The 24,554-nt window shown below is 38.1% G+C and overlaps 1 protein-coding gene across 1 annotated transcript in view; it reads right to left on the bottom strand.

The window, feature by feature from the left end:
* Positions 1–402: 402 nt before the first annotated feature.
* Positions 403–24,554, bottom strand: part of espnla (espin like a) — a 114,962-nt gene continuing 90,810 nt past the window's right edge. The window contains exons 6-10 of the mRNA XM_028793319.2: positions 23,347–23,511; positions 18,326–18,476; positions 17,781–17,899; positions 10,932–11,114; positions 403–2,033 (exon numbers count right to left, since the gene is read on the bottom strand). Of these exons, the coding sequence (XP_028649152.1) occupies positions 411–2,033; positions 10,932–11,114; positions 17,781–17,899; positions 18,326–18,476; positions 23,347–23,511 (2,241 nt within the window). The 3' untranslated portion in view covers positions 403–410. The remainder of the gene's footprint in view (positions 2,034–10,931; positions 11,115–17,780; positions 17,900–18,325; positions 18,477–23,346; positions 23,512–24,554) is intronic.

Raw genomic sequence — 24,554 nt, 5'->3', positions numbered from 1 at the left:
ATCAATATTTTCAGTCACATCCCTGGAGGTTTACTTGGGATTGGCCCCCGGTTGAGAACCTCTGCCTTAAAGAAATATGTGGTGATCTACTTTCAACCAGACTATCCCCCCAAAGATTAGAAAGTTTTCAAGACAACCCCAGGTAGATTAATAAATTAATAGTAGAGATGTCTGCAATATTTAATTGGTATGTCTAAGAGCTAACAGAAGCAAAAGTAAAAACAAACACATTATGTGGCAAGTCGTGGTACATTAATAGAGAGAAGGTTGTTTGTGTCTAGGTAGGTTCCCTTTGTAGGAACTGTGTAAAAATAAGATCCTTGGTACTGAATGGTTTACAGCTTGGCTCATTACTGAGCTATCATAAAGTAAACACATTATGTCTGTGAACAAAGCTGGCTTATTAGACACTACTCGAAGTCGAAGATCTCTGCTTCTTTCTCTTTCCAGAAAGCAAAGCTGCGGTCAATGTACTTGCAGATCTCATCATTGCTGAAGCTGCTGAGGTCTGTGCCACCACTCCTCACCAAATCTTCTTCTTCCTCAGGAGTGGCAGTTTGAACAATGACTTTGGGCACTGATCTTGCCACAGGAGAGCCTTGCTTGGTGTCTCCTGCTGCAGAAAGCTGATTTTGCTCATTTTCAAAGAATTTTTGTTTGATATCCTCGAAGCCATCTTTCCATTCCCTGTTACCAGCTTCAATGTCCTCAGTGACTGCTCTATGAAAACTGCGGACTGTCTCCCAGGTGAACTTCCCCAAGTGATCAAACACTTCAAAACAGAGCAAGTGCCTCATTTTCCTTTCATCAGGTGGCAGATCCAGCTCAAGAATGTGGAAATATCCCAACATAAAAAGATCAAGGGTCAATTGGTTGTATTCAATTGGAGCCCCATTCACTCGAGGTAAAAACTGCTCAGGAGAGTATGTGATTTGTTGACGGTTAAGCCGGCGTATCTGTCTAGAAGGGACATGGGAAATGATGTTTCTCCAGTTTCCAATCATTTTACTGATGGCGCTTCTCTGCTGCAAAAAGTGACTTAGCTTTTCATTCTCTGGATTCTTTTTCACTTGGGTCTCATGTCCTGGTTCCACTTCTTTCTTTTGGACTGGCTGTGGTGTTGTCTCCTCTGGAAGGCTCTTCTTTCTTTGCAAGTCTTTTATCTTAAGAGACATTGAGTAGGTAGACTTTTTCCAGTGTCCAAGAAACAGGACAACAATTCGCTCTTTCCTAAGGCTAGTTGACTCCTGAACCGGTGATAGACTTTCTTCAGGAAGTGCTTCTTCTGAACTAATACCTGAGTCACTGGCATCATCTACCTGTGCTGGGTGAGACAGATCTTCATCACAAACTCCTAGAGGTTGCTCTTCTGTACCTCTCACATGAGATCTGTTTGTAGCATCTGTTCCTTTTGTATAGATGTGGGCTGCAGGCTTGTATTCCTCTGTTATCTTTTCGTCAAGGCTATCAAATGGTGCAGCTACATCATTTGTGGTTAACTGTGTTTCAAAGTTAGATCTGAGATTTCGGACTGATACCCCAAATTGTTGAAGCTCATGTTCTACCTTTTCCCTTGTCCCATAAACAGAATTTGACTTCTCATATCTTAGAGAAAAAACATGCATCAAGTCATTGCTGGGCATCCTTGAAACCTCTCTTTTTTGTGTCTCTCCGTGGTCTTTGTCATTGACATTTGCAAGAAGCAATGACATACTCTTTACAATACCTGATATTCGGTTGCACCAGACAGGTAAAGAGACATGTCCTTCCTTCCCAGCATTTTGCTGCATGAATTGTGTGTTGACCGTGATGTTAACAATCGGAGCAGGCAGGATGGTTCTCAATTCTTCAGCTAAACGGGTGAGCTCAGACTCATACTCCTGACATTTCTTCTTCATTTGTACATTCTCAATCTGCTTTTCTAAATAAATTAAGTCGTCTTCAGTCAGAAGCTCACCAAATGGACCAAGAATTGCATTATGGGCTTGAGAATATGTCCATCCTTCTTCTTCCATGTATTTATTTCCATTTTTCTGCAAGATAAATAATAAAATGTGTATAAATCAATGTAATTAAAATAGCCACAAAAGCTATAGAAATTAACATAAAACAGAAGAATAATTTTGCTTTCAATGTGTACAGGTGAGGTTTGAAGGACACCAAGATTGCACTTTGCATTGTGCACTGCACTGTGAGGTAACATTTTGTTGTATCTACAGCTCTCTTTTTATTCATATTTTCTAACATTTATTACATGAAATTTACTCTTGATTATTGTGTTTTTACTATTGTTAAAGGAGTAGCTGGCATCCAGCTTATTTATATATTCCATTTAAATGGATGAATACTGGCCTAAAATCATTTCTCCTACTTTCTGTTTGCTTAGACTGGAAATATCAATTTTCTTTGCACATTGTTTACACTTTAATTCTGAAAGAAGTTAAGCAGGTTTTTTCTGGATATTATTTTGTGCAATTACATTGTAACCTTAACTTGGAATATGTTCCAAGGTGAGCTCAGATCCACGCAATTTCCTTTACTAAGGCAAGCTACAGTTTATTTTATTTAAAGTAGGATCAGAAAGCTAATGTCAAGCCCCTATTAAACCTTCTAAATTTCACCCACCTCACAAAAAAAACTTAGTTAATGCATAAATCTGTAAAGATATATTGAAGATAGAAAGAAAGAAAAGAAAAAGAAAATACAAACATTCATGCATTTATAGAACTCAAAATATAGTCCCTTCTGTGTTGCTTCCCCCTCGACAAGCACATACATGCATATGCATAAAACTCAACTAACAAAACGTAATATAGTAATAAGTCTATATTCCAGAGATCAAATGCAGTCCAAAAGCAGTGATAAGTTGAAAATAGTGTTGTAAAAGTTCCAAAAAAGGAGATTATGAAATTAACAGTTCTGAAAAAAAGTGAACAGTTTGATCATACCAGTAGGTCTGAGTGGCATGCCAGTTTTCCAATCTGGACTCACTCTGCTGAAAGATATAAAGGTAACTTTCACTCTTCTCAGTTGGACAGCTATTTGAAACTGCAGCTCCTAACTGCAGGGCAATTCCACCTTAGTCCTTGGTACTCGAAAACCAAACATTCTGCTTCCTGTACCTGCTTCAAAGCACCACCCTTTTACCATATCCACCTGTCAATCCAGATATACACTGAGTCCCCCAAATCACTCTGGGATCAAGACTTAAAGGGATAAAAAACCCATTAGAGGGACTTTGATCATCTAAAAGTCCAATAAGGAAGATTTTCTCCTCTCACCCCCCCTAACAAAATGCACATCTAGATAGGATGCCATTTAAACTAACATCCTATGAGGTTTTTAGTTTTTTTTAGTACAGTGTCCACTAGGACTTATAAATCTTTACATAACTGATAATTACAAGCTTCAAATGCCATCATGTGGTAATATATGAAATATATTTAATACCACAGAGTAAAACAGAGGAATGGACAGATGTGAAGCTTTTCTTCATTTACTTATAATATATAGATAGTGACATAGAGAAACCTCTAAATTTGTATTTTTTGTATGTATTCACTCTTGAGGAAGTTGATAACCTCCCAGCACTGATGGGGACTGTTATTTGGAAGTTCTAGAGAGAGTAGTGCTGCTTGGATTAAAACCAAATCACTAAGACCAGATAACATTTGTCATGGAATGCTTAAGGAGCTTAGCTAGCACATATACAAACCCTTGATGTACATTTTTTTTAAAGTATTGCAAACTGGGAAAATTTCTACAAACTGGAAGTTAGCAATTGTTGCCTGAATATATGAAAAAGGAGATCAGGCTCATTAATTAACATGAATCATGGATAAAATAATAGAAGCAATTATTAAGAAAAAGGTCAAGCCTCACATGCCAAGAACAGATGTATTAGTGAGCAGTTACCATTGATTTAGATGGGGTGTTTCATTAATACCGTAGGGTGGAACCCTAAGAAAGGGTAACCACACAGGAACAGTAGCACTGCTTTGACACTGGGTGCCGCCAGTCTGCAAAACCGAGCGGAGAACTTGTGTACGACAGGGTATGAGGTACCGTGGAAAAGTGAGTGGCTTTACGCCAAGTGTAGGTTTTATACATCGCGATTTGAACGTGGAAACGTTCTTACGCAACATTTCTGTGCGTACGGATCGTTTATACATGAGGCCCCTGGTATGGTGGATCTCTGCTGTTACTTGAAAATTAGATCTTCAGCAAGAACATGGGAAAACATGGGAAACAATTTTGCTTAAAGTTTTGAAAGGCTTTCTTCACATAGAAAGCAACAGATACATCCATCCATCCATTATCCAACCTGCTATATCCTAACTACAGGGTCACGGGGGTCTGCTGGAGCCAATCCCAGCCAACACAGGGCACAAGGATTTCATGTTTGGAGCAAGAGCTCCAAACATGACTCGATGTTATTTAGGTGAAATTAGGTGAATAGGATTGACAAGCTTTTGTTCTGAAAGACCTGGGGCCTCATGTATAAACGGTGCGTACGCACAGAAATGTTGCGTACGAACCTTTCCACGCTCAAATCGCGATGTATAAAACCTAAACTTGGCGTAAAGCCACGCACATTTCCACGGTAACTCATACCTTGGCGTACGCAATTTCTCCGATCGGTTTTGCAGACTGGCGGCACCCAGCGTCAAAGCAGTGCTACTGTTCCTGTGTGGTCACCTTTCTTTCTTAGATCCACATTCCTGACGCTGCTTTATAAATACACTGAAACTAACTGTATATTGTGTATTAGTGTAATGCATCTGATTGTAATTAACCTGCAGCAATATAATGGTCCAGGGAATAGCCATAGTATTCCAAATACCATAACTGCTTTAGCGTTGTAACTCTCACTGCATCTTCTTCTTCTTTCAGCTGCTCCCGTTAAGGGTTGCCACAGCAGATCATCTTTTTCCATATTACTCTCGCTGCACTACTCGGAGTATTTATATCACTGTATCTGAGTGGGGAATCACAGCAGCAGCTGAAATATTGGTATACAGCATGAAGCAGACGCTGCCTGAGCCATGGCAAAACGCTTTATAGAGACTTCCCAGTACGGACTTCGCGGTTTAGAAAAGGTTTCATCCCAAGAACTCTAAACGCACTCAATCAGTCCATCAAGTGCTCCTTATATAACTGTTTACTTATAAGTACAATCACCTCACTGTAAACTTGCACTACAGTTATAATATTGCACAACCTGCGTCACTTTATAAAGTGCGTATTTACATATGATGACGGCATTCATTTTTAAGATGAAATGCAGCAAAATATGTTGATTATATTATACAGATAAAACTTTAACTTCATTTAAATAATCTGTATTGTTAATAATTAAACATGTGAGGACACGGTGCCGCAGCGCTAGCTAGCTCAGGGATTGTTCCTGCATTGCGTTGTATTCTTGCGCTGACGCGACACTGGAAAGATAGACGGATAGAATAATTAAACATGTACTACGAAGATATTTCGATGTTCCTTAAAAGTTTTGAAGAATCGGCGTTCTAAGCTTACAGATGGCTTAACGTCTATTACAGAGCTGATTGTGTGGCGATTGGTCATTTGGAGAAAGAAAAGTAAGGACAGGAATTGGAGGTTAGTACGTTTGAAAGAGACAGTACTTCTGTAATAAATTATTTCATCGAAGGTCGCACATGGCGCAGCAAGCCTCTTGCGTGAGATATGAACAATCACTGCGCCACCGTGTTCCCATGTTTAATAACATGCTTTCATTCCTATCATCATGAAAATGATATCACGTATACATGTCAGTATTTTAATTATTCAGAGAGCTGTAATATCACGAATGAAATGGATTCTGTGTCGGAGAAAGAGAAAGAACGGAAGCACGTAGTGATTCATATACATAGAGCACAAAGAAGATCAAATACAGAACAAAGCATTTAACGTGCTACTTGAGAAACTAGTAAAATAAACGATTTTAAAATGAAGTTTATGATGTTCTACTTTAATGGCAAAATAAACTACGTGAAATTTCGAGATTAAAGTTGACATTTCGTGCTTTTTTCCCACTGTGTGCCTATTTTTTTTTCTGTATCCTGATAAGCTTTCATATGACACTCAGACGGTGGGCTACGACTCGCCTTTTCATGGCGACTTTGATATGTGATTTCTTTTTTATTTCGGGCACTGTGCGACTTTGTGAAGTTGAGCCTTCGAGTTTCTCCGACACTCTGTCACTCGATCAACTTTCTTTTGTTGATTATACCACTGCTTAAACCAACAAATAGTACGTTTTTCCTTTTCCTCCACTTGGTATTTGCTGAAATTCTTATATTTTCCCCGTGCTTTTCCCATTGTCTTTTCACAGAAGGCTATTTATATTGATTTGCATATTGAAAGAGGCGTAATTCTGGGAGGAGTTGGGGCGGGACAGAAGGCGCGTGCACGTGCGTTACTTTTCACGCCGATCGGGATTTATGTAGTGGAAGAACGTGAAAGTATGCGTGCGCACAGATTCCTGCATCTGGATTTTTCTGTGCGTACGCACAATCCCACTTTTGTGCTTACGCCATGTTATAGTGTGAGTTCTACGCACGGCGTTATACATGAGGCCCCTGATCTTGTCAAAATTGCTCGCCTGTTCTAATGATTAAATTGTCACATTTTGTATAAAATGCAGCCCTTACAAAGATTTGTGTGTGTTTCAACCAACCATTTTTTAAAATTTTGTAGCAAACTTTAAAGCCCATACACTTCATGAAGTAATACACATATTCATAGATTTCCCCACCACTCCATTTGATGTAATATTAAGGCAAGCTGCATTCATGGAAATTGTCACACACATACAGGCCTTTCATACAGGTGTGAATAGGCATGCATATGTCAATCACAATTGATATCACAGTATCAACACATAGTCCTGGATCACAATTGTATTGTAGTAGCCAGCATATTACCCTAAAGATAAGTGGGGCAGGATAGGTGACTGACAAGTACAGTATGTCACACAGGTACACTGATCTCTGTATTCCATGAACCACTGGAACATTCGCTTTACACTTATCAAGTCTGGGAAGGTTCAGGATGACAGGTGGAAACTCTCAGAACATTGAACAAATAGAGTCTTGCAGAAGAAAAGGGGGAATCACAGAGAGAGGTACGGCATGGTATAGTGGAAAATAATCGGGAACACTGAAAGAATGAAAGCAGCTTAAAACTGTGACTAGTTTCAGTAACTGTCCCTTTATGAAGTGTTTAGGTGGCAATAATAGTAGAATGATGATTCTTCTTAAAATACAGCTGTGGTTCATCCATCCACCTATCTTGTTAACCTGCATTATCCTGAACCAGGTCATGGGGAAGCGGGAGTGTTTCCTAGGAAGTATAGGGTGCAAGGCAGAAACAATCTTTGGAGCATTCATTGTTAATTAAACACGGCCAATTTTTGGCTGTACTCTCATTCAGTTTAACGGTCTTTCCATCTCAGAGCTCATTACAGTATTACTCTTGATGTTGTAGTGAACTGATAGTATGCTAACTTATTATGCTATTATTACCTTCTTCTTATTCTTCTTCTACTACTACTACTTTGATTATTATTATTATTGTGGTGTAGTCTTAGTATTAATACCAGAAAACTACAAAACATCATCACAAATGCCAATTTGCGGCTCAGAGTGGCATGAAATCATAACATTGTTGGATTTTAAACATAAACTCCTAGCTCGTATTCATAAATACTTTTTACGTCCTACTCTGAGGTAGTAGAAATTCTTATCCATCCATCCATCCATTTTCCAACCCGCTGAATCCGAACACAGGGTCACGGGGAGAAATTCTTATAATTGTGTGAATTTTAGTGCAATTTCTAAGAGTAATTCTGAAACACATAGCCCTGGGCCACAGATCATTTTTATGATCTCCTTGGAAAGGACAAATCAACAATATAAGAACAACCTAACAGGGGAAAATGAAAATGTTAATAAGGCATAAAATTAGATAATGAAAATCAACTTTTGCATTTCAACCTCTGTAGGTCCTTCAACAATTGCTGCTCTGTCTCAGACCATGGCTCACAAAAATCCTCTTTTTGAAAATACTGGCTACACACTCAGGTATGGGAACTAACCATAAAACTCTCTCTCCAGATAGCAATGATCCATTTAGATCGGGTTTTCTCAATGGAAGGAAATGTATAGAAACTAAGTAGAAATAAACTGGATGCATTAGGATTAAAAGTCAAATCGGAGGTAAAAAGCTTAGGGGTAACCGTTGATTGTAATCTGAATTTTAAATCGCATATTAATCAGATCACTAGGACAGCATTTTTTCACTTAAGAAACATAGCAAAAGTTAGACCTCTTATATCATCGAAAGATGCAGAGAAATTAGTTCATGTGTTTGTTTTCAGTCGGCTAGATTACTGTAACGCACTCCTCTCAGGTCTACCCAAAAAAGACATCAATCGTTTGCAACTAGTGCAGAATGCAGCTGCTAGAATCCTTACCAGGAAAAGAAAATCCGAACACATTTCTCCAGTTTTGATGTCACTACACTGGTTACCTGTGTCATTCAGAATTGACTTTAAAATTCTGCTTATGGTTTATAAAGCTTTAAATAATCTCGCCCCGGCTTATATATCGGAATGTCTGACACCTTATATTCCAAATCGTAACCTCAGATCCTCAACTGAGTGTCTCCTTAGAATTCCAAGAGCAAAACTTAAAAGAAGTGGTGAGGCGGCCTTCTGCTGTTATGCACCTAAAATCTGGAATAGCCTGCCAGTAGGAATTCGCCAGGCTAATACAGTGGAACACTTTAAAAAACTACTGAAAACACATTATTTTAACATGGCCTTCTCATAACTTCACTGTAATTTATTCCTGATACTCTGTATATCCAATTCATTATAATAACTATTCATTCAAAATCTGTACTAACCCCTACTCTCTCTTCTGTTTCCTTTTCCGGTGTCCTGTTGGTGGTGGCGTGCGCCACCACCATCTACCCAAAGCACCATGATGTTCCAACAATGATGGATGGATTAAAAGCCAGAAGTCTGTATGACCATCGGCATCAAGTGACTCGGTGAAAAACCCGAACTACAAAGACGACTATTTCATTTATGTTAGGTAGAATGCCCAGAGGGGACTGGGCGGTCTCGTGGCCTGGAACCCCTACAGATTTTATTTTTTTCTCCAGCCTTCTGGAGTTTTTTTTTGTTTTTTCTGTCCACCCTGGCCATCGGACCTTACTCCTTTCTATGTTAACTAATGTTGTCTTATTTTAATTTCTTATTTTGTCTTTTATTTTTCTTCTCTTCATTATGTAAAGCACTTTGAGCTACTTTTTGTATGAAAATGTGCTATATAAATAAATGTTGTTGTTGTTGTTGTACCTTGTACTTAATGGAAGCTTGACATAAAGGTACACAACAATGTTCAGCTGTAGAGCTAAATGTACGCTAAAACCTACACTTCTTTTACTCAGGCATTCTCGACATTATACAAAAGTCACAACTACAATATGGACAATGGAAGTGACTGAGCTGGATGAGATTTCACCGGAAGTACACCAGAACTACCATGTGCATATAGTGATTTGAACCAATAAACAAATTTGTAGTCACACAGAATGTTTCTCTATTTTAAGATAGAATGCTTTTCAGTGTGAGATTTTGAACATTGAGTTGTCTCGACAAATTTCTGTGAAGAATTAAATGTGCCAAATTTCAACCAACCCACTCAGGGAGTTGTTTAATGTAAACCAACAGACAGAGAGACAGACAAACATAGCTATTGCAGTAGGTTCTTCATGTATTAAATGCGATTGCACCTAAAACTTTTAGGGGCCAAAATATGAATGAAAAAAAAAATTACTGAAACACAAGCAAGTAAACAAATCTGATCTACAGTAGCAAAACAAGAGCAGAACATCAACTGCCAAAATGTACAAGAGCAGCAAGCCAGCTAGTAGATCACAGCCCAAGCTCTTTGAGGGATGTTATTGAGGAGGTGGAACAAGAAACATATTGAATGGATTCTGGAATAACAAATTGTGTCAAGTGTCTGTTTAATTTTTAGATTTAGTTTTCAGTTCTATGTTAATATTTGGTGTTCTGTTTCAAGATACTGGCAATTTGAAGAAAAGGAGAGGCTACAAATCAGTTTGTCAAAATGATACTGCAGAAGCAAAAAAAAATTTAGCAGTGACTGCTCTCTGCTCTATTTCACAGAAACTGTAAATGTCAACATTACGTGTGAATAAATATATGGTGTAGGCTTTTCAGTGAAACTGAAAACCATACATAATTAACAAAATGAATTCATACTGCTTTTTCCTGTTGAAAGTCTAAAGGAGTAAAAATTGAAGCTGGCAGCAAAAGAAAAGAATTAACGAGAATCACAGGGGCCCTGCACACATATACAATACTCCTTGCCACAAGTACATAGAATCACCAATTAGCCTGAGCACAGTTAATAACCATAAATAAAGTAATTAACCAAAATACAGAAAATAAATAACTCACCTCTTCCTTTTTTAATTTCTACAGTATAAATATTTATCTGTCCAGTCATGGATTTTCTAAATGCACTTAATCCAGTACGGGTTTAAGGACCAGAATGAATTGAAGAAGGAATCAACAGAGTGATGAGTAATTATCTTTAATTTAATACAAAGGAGCACTTCTTTTCAAATTGATTTTCTATTGTTTTGATGGTCTAAACTAATTATTTTTTCAGAACCGAGGAGAACCTTAGACTTAATATTGTTTTCACAGAGTATCAAGTAGTCCTGTTGCAATCTTTCCTTATCCCTGTGAATTTTAATGGCCTCCCTTACGTTCTCATTTTAGATGAGATGTAAAAGTCCTTGTGTCATTATGAAATTAATAGACACAACAGAAGGGGAAAGTGCAATCTGCGAGCTAATCAATAATTTACCTTTCTTCTTTGCTCCTCCTCATCCTGCAGCCTGGCCTGCAACTGTCTCACCATCACTTGGCGCTTCCACTCTGCAATGGGAAGCCCTTTCTCATCATGAGTAGGGACAAGTGAGTCAATGTCCACCACGCTGACTTCCTCTGTGGGCAGAGTCACCGTTGCAGATGATTTGGTGTCTTGCTTCTATAAAGGCAAGCAACAGAAGAAAACATTTTAGGTATAGCAATAGATAAAACTGCCCCCTTATACCATACACATGTATTCACAGACATATCCATTCATCCTTAATTAAATATACTTAATCCAGTATCTCACTGAAATAATGTTTATTTAAAATCTTGTTATATAGACAAACACTAAATAATAAAGGCACCTTGACAAAGGCTCTAAATGCCATAAACAATAACAAGACAAGAAGTGAATATTATGCAAGTACATTGAACACTAACTAGGGAAATCAAGACAAAGAAACCTGTAGAATATTATTACAAACTAGCCAATCCGCGGCGTAGCATACGCCTTATAATTATGTATTGATGGGTGAACACTTCCTAAAAGACACAGTTGTCCAAATGGGGTGGGTTTGAGGATACGACTGTGAGTGAATGAAAAGATGGAACTCTGGAGAGAGCAACATACAATTGTCTGTGACTGAAAACTGGTTTGGCAGATACAGGAATATTGTTTTGAAAGTTTGTCTCAGTGGCTTATTAATTGTCATTGCAAAGGCCAATCTAACAGGAAATTGTCTGCGTGTAAACGTAAAAGGCAAATTTGAATCTGATGGTGTCAGGGATTCTCTCTCTTTCGCGCCTGTGTGTGTGTGTGTCTCTCTCTCGCGTGAGCGCCCGTGTGTGTGTGTGTCTCTTTCGCGCCTGTGTGTGTGTGTGTCTCTCTCTCGCGTGAGCGCCTGTGTGTGTGTGTGTCTCTTTCGCGCCTGTGTGTGTGTGTATGTGTGTCTCTCTCTCTCGCGTGCCTGTGTGTGTGTGTCTCTCTCTCACGTGCGCCTGTGTGTGTGTGTGTGTCTCTCTCACGCGCGCATCTGTGTGCTGTAAATGAATGAAAAGATGGAACGCTGGAGAGAGTAACATATAATTGTTCGTGACTGAAAACTGGTTTTGGCAGATACAGGCATATCTTTTTGAAAGTTTGTCCCTGCGCCTTACTAATTGTCATTGCAAAGGCCAATCTAACAGAAAATTGCGTGTAAAAGTAAAAGGCAAATTTGAAACTGATGGGGTCAGGGAAATCTGGGGAATAAGGACAGTTTGTGAGGTAGCAACTGTGATTGTTTTACACTCCAGTACATTGCGGTGAATACTGGCAACAGTCAGTCTAGTGCCTTTACAGAGTTTTCTTGCTGGCATGAGGTTTCTGAGAAGCATGACGACTGAACCAATTTTAAGTTTGACTTTATGCGGAGGCATGCCAGTGGGAGTAATGGCTGCCCGGCAAGTCATGGGAATAATGCCGCTGGATCGCCAATCGGCATCGTTTATGGTCGGAAATACGACGGTATGTGATCTTTGAACCTCCGACTTTCGTTCTTGATTAATGAAAACATTCTTGGCAAATGCTTTTGCTCTCGCGCAAATTGTTGGCTCTGTAGTGCGTGTGCCATGGTCGGCTGCTTAGTGAATTGTTGGTGGGCGGGGCTCGTCTTGCGTGCATCTTGCTTGCCATGGACTTAGTGAATTATATATATAGATATTCTGATGCTTCAGGGCTGCTTCAGTTGGTTGACTGCAATGTTGCAAAATAATCAGCATTTACTGCATGAGCACATCAGCAGCCACAGTGTAAAAACCCTCTAATGGTAATCTGTTGAATTTACACTGCCACCCAGACCAAAGTGTTTATTCACATTTTAAGTTTCTTATGTTTGTTCTGCAATGAGTTTTAAGATAACACTCATTATGAAAGTATATTATATAAACTATGTAATTTAATTACTTTGTATTATTAGTTTTTAGCATATTTAGTTTGGGATACTTCTAACTGACGGGTTCAACATAATACAAATGAGTTAAAGGAATACTCCACCCAAAAATATAATTCTTTAAGCTACTTACCTAACATAGTTTTTTTTGTGTCTGTAAAAAAAAAATGAATCTCATGTTTTTGTGGCGAAAGAACCTAACAAAGTTTCTGATAAATCATTGGGTGAAACTTTGTTATGTCTGGACAACAGCAAAGAATATCAAAAACATCAATAAAAATATTAAATGGTACTAGTGTTGCACTTTTAACTTGAAGACCCGCCTCTCCATTCATTGTTCAAGAATTCTGTGCTTAATTCAAAAGTGCAACCCTGTGTAAAGGGGCTTCACGTTTTTGGACTACTTTCATTTTTTGGAGTTATTTATTCTATATTTTAGCAAAAAAATGCATGTGTTTTGCATGTTGTGAGCAAAAGAATAGATGACTTGACATGTATGTGACACGAGCAAAATGAGATTTTTTTTTATGGACGTTTCTTATATTGTTGCTGTTATCCAGCTTTGGTCACCATTATGTCATGTTCTATCAGAAGCTTTGTTATGTACTTTCCTCCATGATAACATAACATTAATTTTTTTTCAGCCACTGCTTTACAAACTACATAGGATGAGTAACATATTAAAAATAAATTATTTTTGGGGTATAGTATTCCCTTAAGAATTATTGAATTCTTAAGGCTGCATGTTGTTGCAGGAGTTAGTGCTTCTGTCTCACAGTTTTAGCATCCCAAGTTTGAATATCACATCTGCATATTGACTATGCTGCGGTGGGTTGGCACCCTGCCCGGGATTGGTTCCTGCCTTGTGCCCTGTGTTGGCTGGGATTGGCTCCAGCAGACCCCTGTGACCCTGTGTTCGGATTCAGCGGGTTGGACAATGGATGGATATTGACTATGTGGAGACTACAAATTCTTTCTGGGTTTGTATGATTTTTTTTCCCTCAAGGTCTCACCGATTTTAATCCCACTTCCCAAAAAAGTGTGTGTTAGGCTAACCGATGATCCTCTTAAATTGGTGTTGTGTGAATGTGGGCATGTGAGGGTCCTGCAATAGATGGACACCCTGGTCCAGTGGTTTCGGATTTGCTGCTGGAAAATCCTCTGGGCCCCTCAAACTTTGAACTGATTTAGTGGGTTTAAGATTAGTGGGTTATTGAATTCTGGGTTTGTTTCCAGATTTGCTTTACACCCTGTTGAGAAAGAAAGAGCTATGAAAGACACTTTATATCTTAACTGTTGTGTTCTAAATTGCAGCATTTCTGTAGTAATTGCTTTTTAAAGCACTGCTATTATATGCAACTTAGTATATAAAAATAATTTGCATTTTAACACTATCACCAATATGTTTTTGATCCATAATGCTTTTCAATGAAATTAGCTACATTAAAGTAATTGTAGATTGACAGCTTTTGCTTTATGAGACTAGGACTGTATTTGTATTGTGCAATGCCTTACCTAATCATTTATGGAGCTAATGTCAATAAGAGATACATATCTTGAAAGGTTTTGAACTATGCAATTATATGCAAATGGTCCTCATGGTGAAAGTTGCTAAATAAAAAATATTTAAGAAGTTTTAAATTAATCTGACTCCTGTGATCATGAACTTAATTAAGGTGGTTTATAATGAATGGATGGACAAACTATAATATCATCGGTCTACTTTACTTGTTAAACTACATCATGCATTTAGCCATTTAATAAAACCACTCGATCCAGTTCAGCATCTCCCAAGAACACTGGGTGAAAGCAGGAGCCAACTTTGGGGAAATTCTCACTCCATGGCAGGGCACACTCATTCACACCCACATTTATTCATGCAGGGCAAGAGTCTTTAGCTGGTATGGAAGACTGAGGCTTTGTCTTTGTCACTCTTTTCATCTCAAAGATTTTAATCATCAGGGGCCTCATGTATAACGGCGTGCGTAGAACTCACACTATAACATGGCGTAAGCACAAAAGCGGGAATGTGCATACGCACAGAAAAATCCAGATGCAGGAATCTGTATGTACGCAAACTTTCACGTTCTTCCACTACATAAATCCAGCTCAGCGTGAAAAAAGTAACGTACGTGCACGCGCCTTCTGTCCCGCTCCAACTCCTCCCAGAATTATGCCTCTTTGAATATGCAAATCAATATAAATAGCCTTCTGTGAAAAGACAATGGGAAAAGCATGGGGGGAAATATAAGAATTTCAGCGAATACCAAGTGGAGGCAAAGGAAAAACGTACTATTTGTTGGTTTAAACAGTGGTATAATCAACAAAAGGAAGTTGATCGAGTGACAGAGTGTCGGAGAAACTCGAAGGCTCAAGTTCACAAAGTCGCACAGTGCCCAAAATAAAAAAGAAATCACATATCAAAGTCGCCGTGAAAAGGCGAGTCGTAGCCCACCATCTGAGTGTCATATGAAAGCTTATTAGGGTACAGACAAAAAAAAATAGAAACACAGTGGGGAAAAAAGCATGAAATGTCAACTTTAATCTCGAAATTTCCACTTTAATCACGTAGTTTATTTTGCCCTTAAAGTAGAACATCATAAACTTCATCTTAAAATCGTTAAATTTACTAGTTTCTCAAATCCCATTGTAACTAAAGTGGCACATTAAATGCTTTGTTCTGTATTTGATCTTCTATGTACTCTACATGTGTGAATCAATACCTGCTTCTTAAACGGGCTTTCTCTTTCTCCGACAGGACACATAATCCATTACATTCATGATATTACAGCTCTCTGAATAATTAAAATACTGAGATGTATACATGATATCTTTTTCATGATGATAGGAATGAAAGCATGTTATTAAACATGGGAACACGGTGGCGCAGTGCTTGTTCATGTCTCACGCAAGAGGCTTGCGGCGCCATGCGCGACCTTCGATGAAACAATTTATTACAGAAGTACTGTCTTTTTCAAACGTACTAACCTCCAATTCCTGTCCTTACTTTTCTTTCTCCAAAAACCCAATCGCCACACAATCAGCTATATAGACATGAAGCCATCTGTAAGCTTAAAACGCAGATTCTTCAAAACTTTTAAGGAACATTGAAATATCTTCATAGTACATGTTTAATTATTATATCTGTCTATCCTTCCAGTGTCCAGCAAGAATACAACGCAATGCAGGAACAATCCCTGAACTAGCTGCGGCACCGTGTCCTCACATGTTTAATTATTAACAATAAAGATTACTTAAATGAAGTTAAAGTTTTATCTGTATAATAGTCAACATATTTTGCTGCATTTCATCTTAAAAATGATATCGTCATCATATGTAAATACGCGCTTCATAAAGTGGCGCAGGTAGTGCAATATTATAACTGTAGTGCAAGTTTACAGTGAGGTGATTGTACTTATAAGTACAAACAGTTCTACAAGGAGCACTTGATGGACTGATTGAGTGCGTTTATAGTTCTTGGGATGAAACTTTTTCTAAACCGTGAAGTCCGTACAGGGAAGTCTCTGAAGCGTTTTGTCTTGGCTCAGGCAGCGTCTGCTTCATGCTGTGTACCGACAATTCTCTTTTCGATCAGCTGCTGCTGTGATTCCCCACTCAGATACAGTGATATAAATACTCCGAGTGGTGCAGTGAGAGTAATATGTAAAAAGATGATCTGCTGTGGCAACCTTTAATGGGAGCAGCTGAAAGAAGAAGAAGATGCAGTGAGAGTTACAACGCTAAAGCAGTTATGGTATTTGGAATACTATGGCTAATCCCTGGACCATTATATTGCTGCAGGTTAATTACAATCAAATGCACTACACTAATAAAGAATATGCAGTTAGTTTCAGTGTATTTATAAAGCCGCGTCAGGAATGTGGAGCTAAGAAAGAAAGGGTGACCACACAGGAACAGTAGCACTGCTTTGACGCTGGATGCCACCATTCTGCAAAACCGAGCGAAGAAATTGCGTACGCCAAGGTATGAGTTACCGTGGAAATGTGCGTGGCTTTACGCCAAGTTTAGGTTTTATACATTGCGATTTGAGCGTGGAAACGTTCGTACGCAACATTTCTGTGCGTACGCATCGTTTTTACATGAGGCCCCAGGTGTTTGTGACATTTATCGGTTAATGGTGGTCAAGGATGTGCAGCATACTTGATTTTAGCTAAGGTTCAGACAGTGAGACTCAGGGTCTTTTGTATCTTCTCTAATGAGATTTATTGTAGTTGTTTGATTTTAATGTTTTTAATGCCCTCCTGTTAGAGATCGCTCTACCGAGTAAACATTTTTGCTGCTGTTTCTTGATTTATTTGTTTCACAATGAGTCAGGAAGTGTTATAATGTAGCTCTTTGTTGGTCACAAACCAGGGTGTACCAAAGGAAAGTCTTAGAAATTTGTTTTACAGTTAATGTGAAGCTAATATGTAGTTGTCAGCCAGTTGACCCCACACTCATGGAATGTCATTTCAACATTTGGGTGCAGATTGTGGTTCTATATCACAAAGAGTTTACTTGTAATGCTCATGTTTAGAATGGGATAGATTTGATTGCTAGGTTTCTTAGCTCTTGGTATGCTTGCTTCAATATGGTCTTCAGGTCAGTTGTTAGTCTTTAGTTCACAATAAAGGAGATACTTTACTGTATCTTGCCTTGCACATCCTTGTTGAACATTGTGATTTTTCTAGATTAAGCCAGTTGCCTTTTTAGATATACTGATCCACCTATCCTTCAGGTCTGTGGGATGTGGAAAGATAACCCACACAGCAACAGGGAGTCAGGGCCAGGGGTCTAAACAAGTGTCCTAATACTGTGAGGCAGCCAAAGTGCCATCTTGTTAATTTAGTAAGAGATAAACCTTAAAGTAAGGAAGAAGAGAATGCAGAGGAGTGGTGGCATTTTCTTACCTGTCCAGAAAACACTGCTGTGATTCCTGCATGCTTAAGAGACTTAAAATTCTTCTTCATTTCAGAAAATAGTTTTACATTGCCCGAATTTGGCATCACCGTGTTAAATAATTTTTTCCCTTAAAGAAAGCAAATGCAAAAAAAAAAACCAAAAACAAAAACAAAAAAAAAAACAAACAGACAATTGAGCTTATCAGTTCAGGAGCAATTACAACACAGCCAAAATGTCTGAACACAGGCATCACCACCATTACAACTGTCTTCCAATAAATAAGAAATAATGTATAGAATTGGGTTTGTTGTACAGTCTGCTCTTTCTTTCCTTCTTTCTGAGAATAAATGTACTACTCTCAAAGAGAAATAATACAATTTGTGACTTAGTGTTTACTAAACCCCCTATTACTATAGAATGCCCTTTTCATTTGACAAAGCTTTACGAAAATAAAATTAATTTGTTTACATTTTTTAAACAAAACCAGTTAGTTTAGGTTTTTAGTGTATTACAATACCTATTGCTCAAAATGTCCAAGCAGTTCTTGTCTCACCTGCAGGTGTCTCCACTTTAATATGAGCAGATGTACTTTGAGCTTTCGACTTTGAAGATGCCAGGCTGTTTGCTGGTGGTAAGGGTGGTGCCGGAGGTGGTGGAGGCATGTTTTGTGATGAACGCTGTTGAGCCGATGCAAATTCTATATTCTGAAAGTATATTAGAATGGTAGATTAGAAACTAGAGCTACCAACACTTTCATTTCTGTTTGAGTTGATCATCTCTGCAATCAAACAACAGTAGACTCTCAGTGTCCTTATTTGCAGTGTAACAGTGCTACAGCATTACTGACAGAAAGAAAAAGAGCGCTGGACATTGACATATGGTAATTGGTCAAAAGCTGACATATACTCTCATGGAAAGTAGGAATAAATAAAATAAAGACTGATGGATCAAATGCTGCCACAGATATGTGTTTCTTGTGCCATGCATATAATTATTTTCTCAAATTCCAGGGGTCTCAGTTATAAAAGTTTGCTTGGATTTTAGCATGAAAATATGCTAAAAAACAGGAAAATGCATAAACTACAAAGAAAAATTAGATTTATAAAACCTACCGTAGGCACATTACTACATAATTTACCCTTTATAAGTCACAATCATCTTGTAAATGTGCATACATGAACGTGCCTCGAACCCCACTGATTTATATGAACTATGATATATGAACTATGCTAATGAACCTCATACATATGCAGTCACAATACTGTAGACCTTCATTGGCTAGTGAAGCATAATCCCACCTGATGCATTTGAGGATTTCTATGGTGCACCTTGCAATGAATTGCCTCTCCTCTGCACTCTAGGGCTGGAGAAAGGCATAAGGTGCCAGTGTCTATTACTATTACCCAGGATGTGTAATGACACGATTGCTGTTACAATGAATATATTTTTCATATGAAACAGTGATAGTTCTGCCAGTCAGCAATAATGTTCAGCACCTTCAGCAAGTTATCTGATTAATGCTACTTTACCTCAAAATAAATCAGGGTTTGATGTTTGTCAGTCTCATCCTGGCTTCACAGATGACTTGTGTGTTAATGGAATATAACAGCTTAAAGCTAAAAGCAGCTTCATTCTCACTTAATGCAATATAAGCTTTGTCAATTGCTTCAGTTACATTAAGAAAACCAGACACTACTGCAAATGTTTCCTTTTTATGCTGGCATATACAACCAAACCATACCGAAACTGAATGTAGCGCCTTGTCAGACAGTTTATTGCTTCCAGCATGGTGGGCATGAAGAAGCTGAAGCTTGAATGAGATATTCCTGACCTGTTGGCCAGTTCCCATCCATCCATCTATTTTCCAACCAGCTGAATCTGAACACAGGGTCACAGGAGTCTGCTGGAGTCAATCCCAGCCAACACAGGGCACAAGGCAGGAATCAATCCTGGGCAGGGTGCCAACCCACCGCAGGACACACACAAACACATCTACACACCAAGCACACACTACAGCCAATTTAGAATCGCCATTCCACCTAACCTGCATGTCTTTGGACTGTGGAAGTAAACCAGAGCACCCAGGGGAAACCCACGCAGACACGGGGAGAACATGCTACTGCCAAAAAGCCAACTATTGTTAAAATATGGATATGAAGAAGTGTAACCCAGTTTCAGGCAGTTTATCTTTTCAATTCAGGGTCTAGCTCACCACATAATTCCAAAAAAATGGCTTTTGACAATCTAGATCGGTTTATAATCTAGTCATCATCATGAACAAAAATATCAGATCAATGCCTAATAGCTTGATCCTTTTATATATGACCTTTTGTATAGTCATCAAGCAGTGTCAAACAAGTCATGCTGTGCCAAACCATTTGGCAGTGAATAGGCTATAGAGCATTAAATTTACAGCTTTCTGTATGCATGGAGTGAATCACACTGGACTTTGGATTCTAATCTGTAGAATTAACACCAGGCAGCCAATATACATTCACGAAAAAACAAAAAAGTTCTCAGTGCAAATATGCAGAATTGGAACTAAAATAGAGCCTATACATCATATTTATATGGAGGTTTAATATATTTGTCACATCGATGCACATTATAATAACGGCTTGGTGATATAAATTATTATACGTGAGATCCATCATTTAGCTGGTCTGGCTGCATTTCTGTACTTGATTAAGGGTGTTGTTATTTTCCAGTTTCTCTAAAATGTTGCATACTGATGGGTTAGAGTTACCATAAATAAATGTCTCATTTTCATTTATAAATCCTGAGTTTTGTATGGAAAACTGTCTACACACATTGCATGCCTCTTTTTCTACGTACTCAAGTTTTATAAACCTGACCCTAGATTTTTGAAACTTTAACTCATACAATGAAATACAATATAACATAACATAGCATAATGATTTCCAAAATCACATCAACGCAATATTCCCTGCAATCCAGTTCACTGCAGAAAAAGAAATAAACTGACACATCAGTTTCCTGGACATCTCCATTGAAAGAAGTAATGACACCATCCTGATTACAGGTGTTTATTGCTATGAATTTTATGCAGACAAAATATTACACTTTGCCAGCAATCACCCATCATCACATAAATAGAGCTGTGTTAAGACACTATTCAGAAGAGTTCACACCCACTGTAATACCAAGAAGACTAAAAAGAATGAAAGATGCTATCTTTTCCAACTGTTCACATCAAACGGCTATCCAAAGACATTCATCAAACAGTGTTTACATAGGAGATGCTAGAGACCCCAGCAAACAATTGACTCTAATCTGACACTCCCCCCCATGCACCTGGCACACACTTCCTTATCATCATGGGGTGTCAGAAAGTATGGCACATATCCTTCAAAATCAAAATAGGGCACAAGCCTACAAACACTCTGTGCACAGTCCTTTTTAATGCTAAAAGCAGGAAATTGGCAGCAGAGACACAAAATGCAGTTTATAACATACCATATCATTCATGCCCAGCTGTATACATGGGACAAACGTCACAAACACTCATCACACATATACAAAAACATTACAATGCTGTCAGAAGGTAGGACCCACGGTCTCTGATCTATGCACATACAAGTTCAACAAGACACACATTTAAATAGGACTCAAAAATTCAAGGCTAATACTAAAAATGCCAGAGAGTTGGCTGAATCATGGCTATGAAAACACAATTACCAGACATTTGGACATGAATCCAGCATATGCAGGCTTGAAAAGAAGAACATGCACATAATAAATAAGAGTTTATGACCAAAACCCTCTGAACCCCACCTCATTAATCATTCACCTACCCTCCCTTCTTTATTTGCTATATATTGCCTTGGATTCCTGTATGTCTAATCATTTTCCTCTGATGATACTCCTGATAAGAGCTGAAAGCTTTGGAATAAAAAATATTTTAAGATAGGTGATTCATTTTCTCCCTTTGTGGGATTCCAGCTACAAATAGTATAATGTAAATAACAATGTAGTGACCAGTTGAAAAGAACAATAAACTAAAGCTTTCTTTTCCTAACTATAATTGAATTTGCAAATAATTTTCTAAGATTTGTTTATTCAAAAGCTTGGACATTTGGAAATTCAGGCCACCATCTTAAATAAAATCAGCACGGTATCAGTTGTGATGCTGTCATTGATCCATTCAGCAATGTATCAACTGTAAAATTGAAATGGTTGCAATCATGAGAAAGGCTACAAATGGTTAAAAAAATAAGGAAAATAAATTCCACTATTGTTAATTGTTAGTTATGGAGGGTATATGGCTAATTGTGGTTCATATGTCTTAAACATAAATTTTTTGATAGAAGCACTTAAACAAGTGTTAAAATCTACAGTATGTTGAGTCCACCTGCATGCACACAACTAATGGCTGCACGCAAGACTCTTCTCCAGTTTAGATAACTTGGGCATTTGTTTCACCATCAGGAGTGTCTATGGAACATATGAAAATATGAAAATAGAAAGGCTGAAATAACTGCTCTAATTAATCAGAAAGAGTAAATTAATCAGTAATTAAGTTTTCAAAGAAAATTCACCAATGCTTTTTATGTTTTTCTCCAGCATGCCATCATTAAGATATCTGGACACAAATCTAATATTCCTGATATATTTCTTTGAAGAAAAGCTGTACCACATTTCAATGAAATTGGTCAACTGGGACATTTCATATTTTATGTGGACACACCTAAACAAAACAGTCAACTGTCTGTAGTGTTAGTCTAAGATCATCCTTGACTGCACAGTTACATTCAAAAGTAATGATTGATGAATGTGGGAAGAATGTAGAATACAATGCATCCTTGGCATTCTCATGAATCTTTTGGATGGTTACATATGCTCTTTGGAGCATCCTCAAAGACACCACGGCATTCAGAAAAAAAAAAAGTTGCAATATGAAATCAAATGAATGATACAGAACTATTTAACCATTAAACTGTATTTGCCAATGAACTTGTTTTATAAAGAAAGTACATAGAGCTGTATGTTTCCTTAAAGATGGATCACGTTTTTTTTTGTTGTTTTTCACTTTATGTTCCATGTTAGCATGTTGAGCTGCCTTTATCATGGAAACCCCCACAATCAATCCTGCAGAGACCACTAAATTTTGTTTTCTAGTTGTGCAGCCTTTATTATAGAAACAAGGGTTGTTTTGAATTTCCATACAGTAATGGGGGTAGCACAGTTTTACAGAAGCATCATTGCCCAACCTTAACTTAAAAGCAATAGACAATATCACCAATACAACAAAGTGAAACCAAAACAGCAAAATTACATCCAAGAGTTTGGAGTTGTTCATGAGGGGTCCCAGTTGAAGCACTGGCACTCCATCTTGAAATTGGCTCCTGCTTTGTGATTTTTGTTATGAGGATTGGCTCTGACTGGCCAAAAACCTTTATTAGATTAAGAGGGTTTGAGAATTAATGTAGCATATAATACTGCAGAGTACCTGGCTGTGCCCAACAAAGGGCATTCCATCTTTTGTTTACTGCAACAGGTAGTCATGTCTACTATAGTTTTATAAAATAAAATGCCTTGTTTAGCAAAGCATACCTTTGTTCCATCCATCACCGTTGCTGCTCCTGGTGACTCTTCACTGATTTCGTTTAAGGCTCTGTAGTAGTCACCAGAGTTGGCCTGCTTCAACTGCACTGATTTTGTGCGTTTTTCACTGTCGGTGTTGCTAATCATCAAAAGTGAACTGCTGCCTGTAGACGGCTAGAAGAAAAAATAGTGTTGAACAGTTTTGGAGAAAGAGGCAATGAAATGTGTGTGTTATTATCAAGCATCTGAAAAAAACAACACAAAGAATGAAAGTAGTACAAAATTTAAGCATGCTTCTAAATGACCCGTACCAATATACCCAGCCTTGCATTTATACTATTTCTAACAATTTTTGGAGCTCCTTGGGCATTTTATCATTTTTTCAACAACTTTGCATGACAAAAAAATTGATTTCTATCTATCTATCTATCTATCTATCTATCTATCTATCTATCTATCTATCTATCTATCTATCTATCTATCTATCTATCTATCTATCTATCTATCTATCTATCTATCTATCTATCTAAAAGCTACTTTTTACTTCTTGAATCCAGTGAGGTCAGGTCAGGTCAGTTTGGGGAGCATGCACTGGTACAGTGCATTGCCACACCCACCACGTGACGAAACAGCTCGGGATCCTGGTTGGCAACCCCCCAGGCAGACACGTGATCCAGTCCCACCCTCTGGAAATGACTCTTTATCTGCCGCTGTCAGGTGTTACGTCCGCTTGGCCTGGTCCAGTCACTTCTTGAATGCAGCTTGACCATTGGGTTGTGAAACCACTCTGGAAATTAAAAAATGTGTATAAATGAAGTTTATGCATCAGGTGTGGGTAGGTACGTTTCTGTGGAAATATCTGCTTGCATGATTGTCTTTGCTTGTTGACTGTTCTATACTGTATTACATGCACTCATTCATTCATTCTTTTCCTGGATCCACTTCACCCAATTCAGCTTTGTAGGGAAACAGAGCACTGGACACAAAAACACAACAAAGCAACACTGGTGTGGGTACCATACTCATGCACAGATCCACACTCTCGCAGAGTCACCAACCAGCATAGCCTGCACAGTGGTGTTTTTTGCATAAAAATTCTGCTGGAGCCATACCAAAATATTTCTATATGTGTGCAAATGTCTCTAATATAAGTATGAACTTACCTAACTTATATCAGTCTTACCTTTGCTAATGACTAAGAAATCATGTAAGTTCAT

This window comes from Erpetoichthys calabaricus, chromosome 2 (assembly GCF_900747795.2).
Source record: "Erpetoichthys calabaricus chromosome 2, fErpCal1.3, whole genome shotgun sequence".
Taxonomy (NCBI): Eukaryota; Metazoa; Chordata; class Cladistia; order Polypteriformes; family Polypteridae; genus Erpetoichthys; species Erpetoichthys calabaricus.
This window is presented reverse-complemented; position numbering and strand designations above follow the sequence as displayed.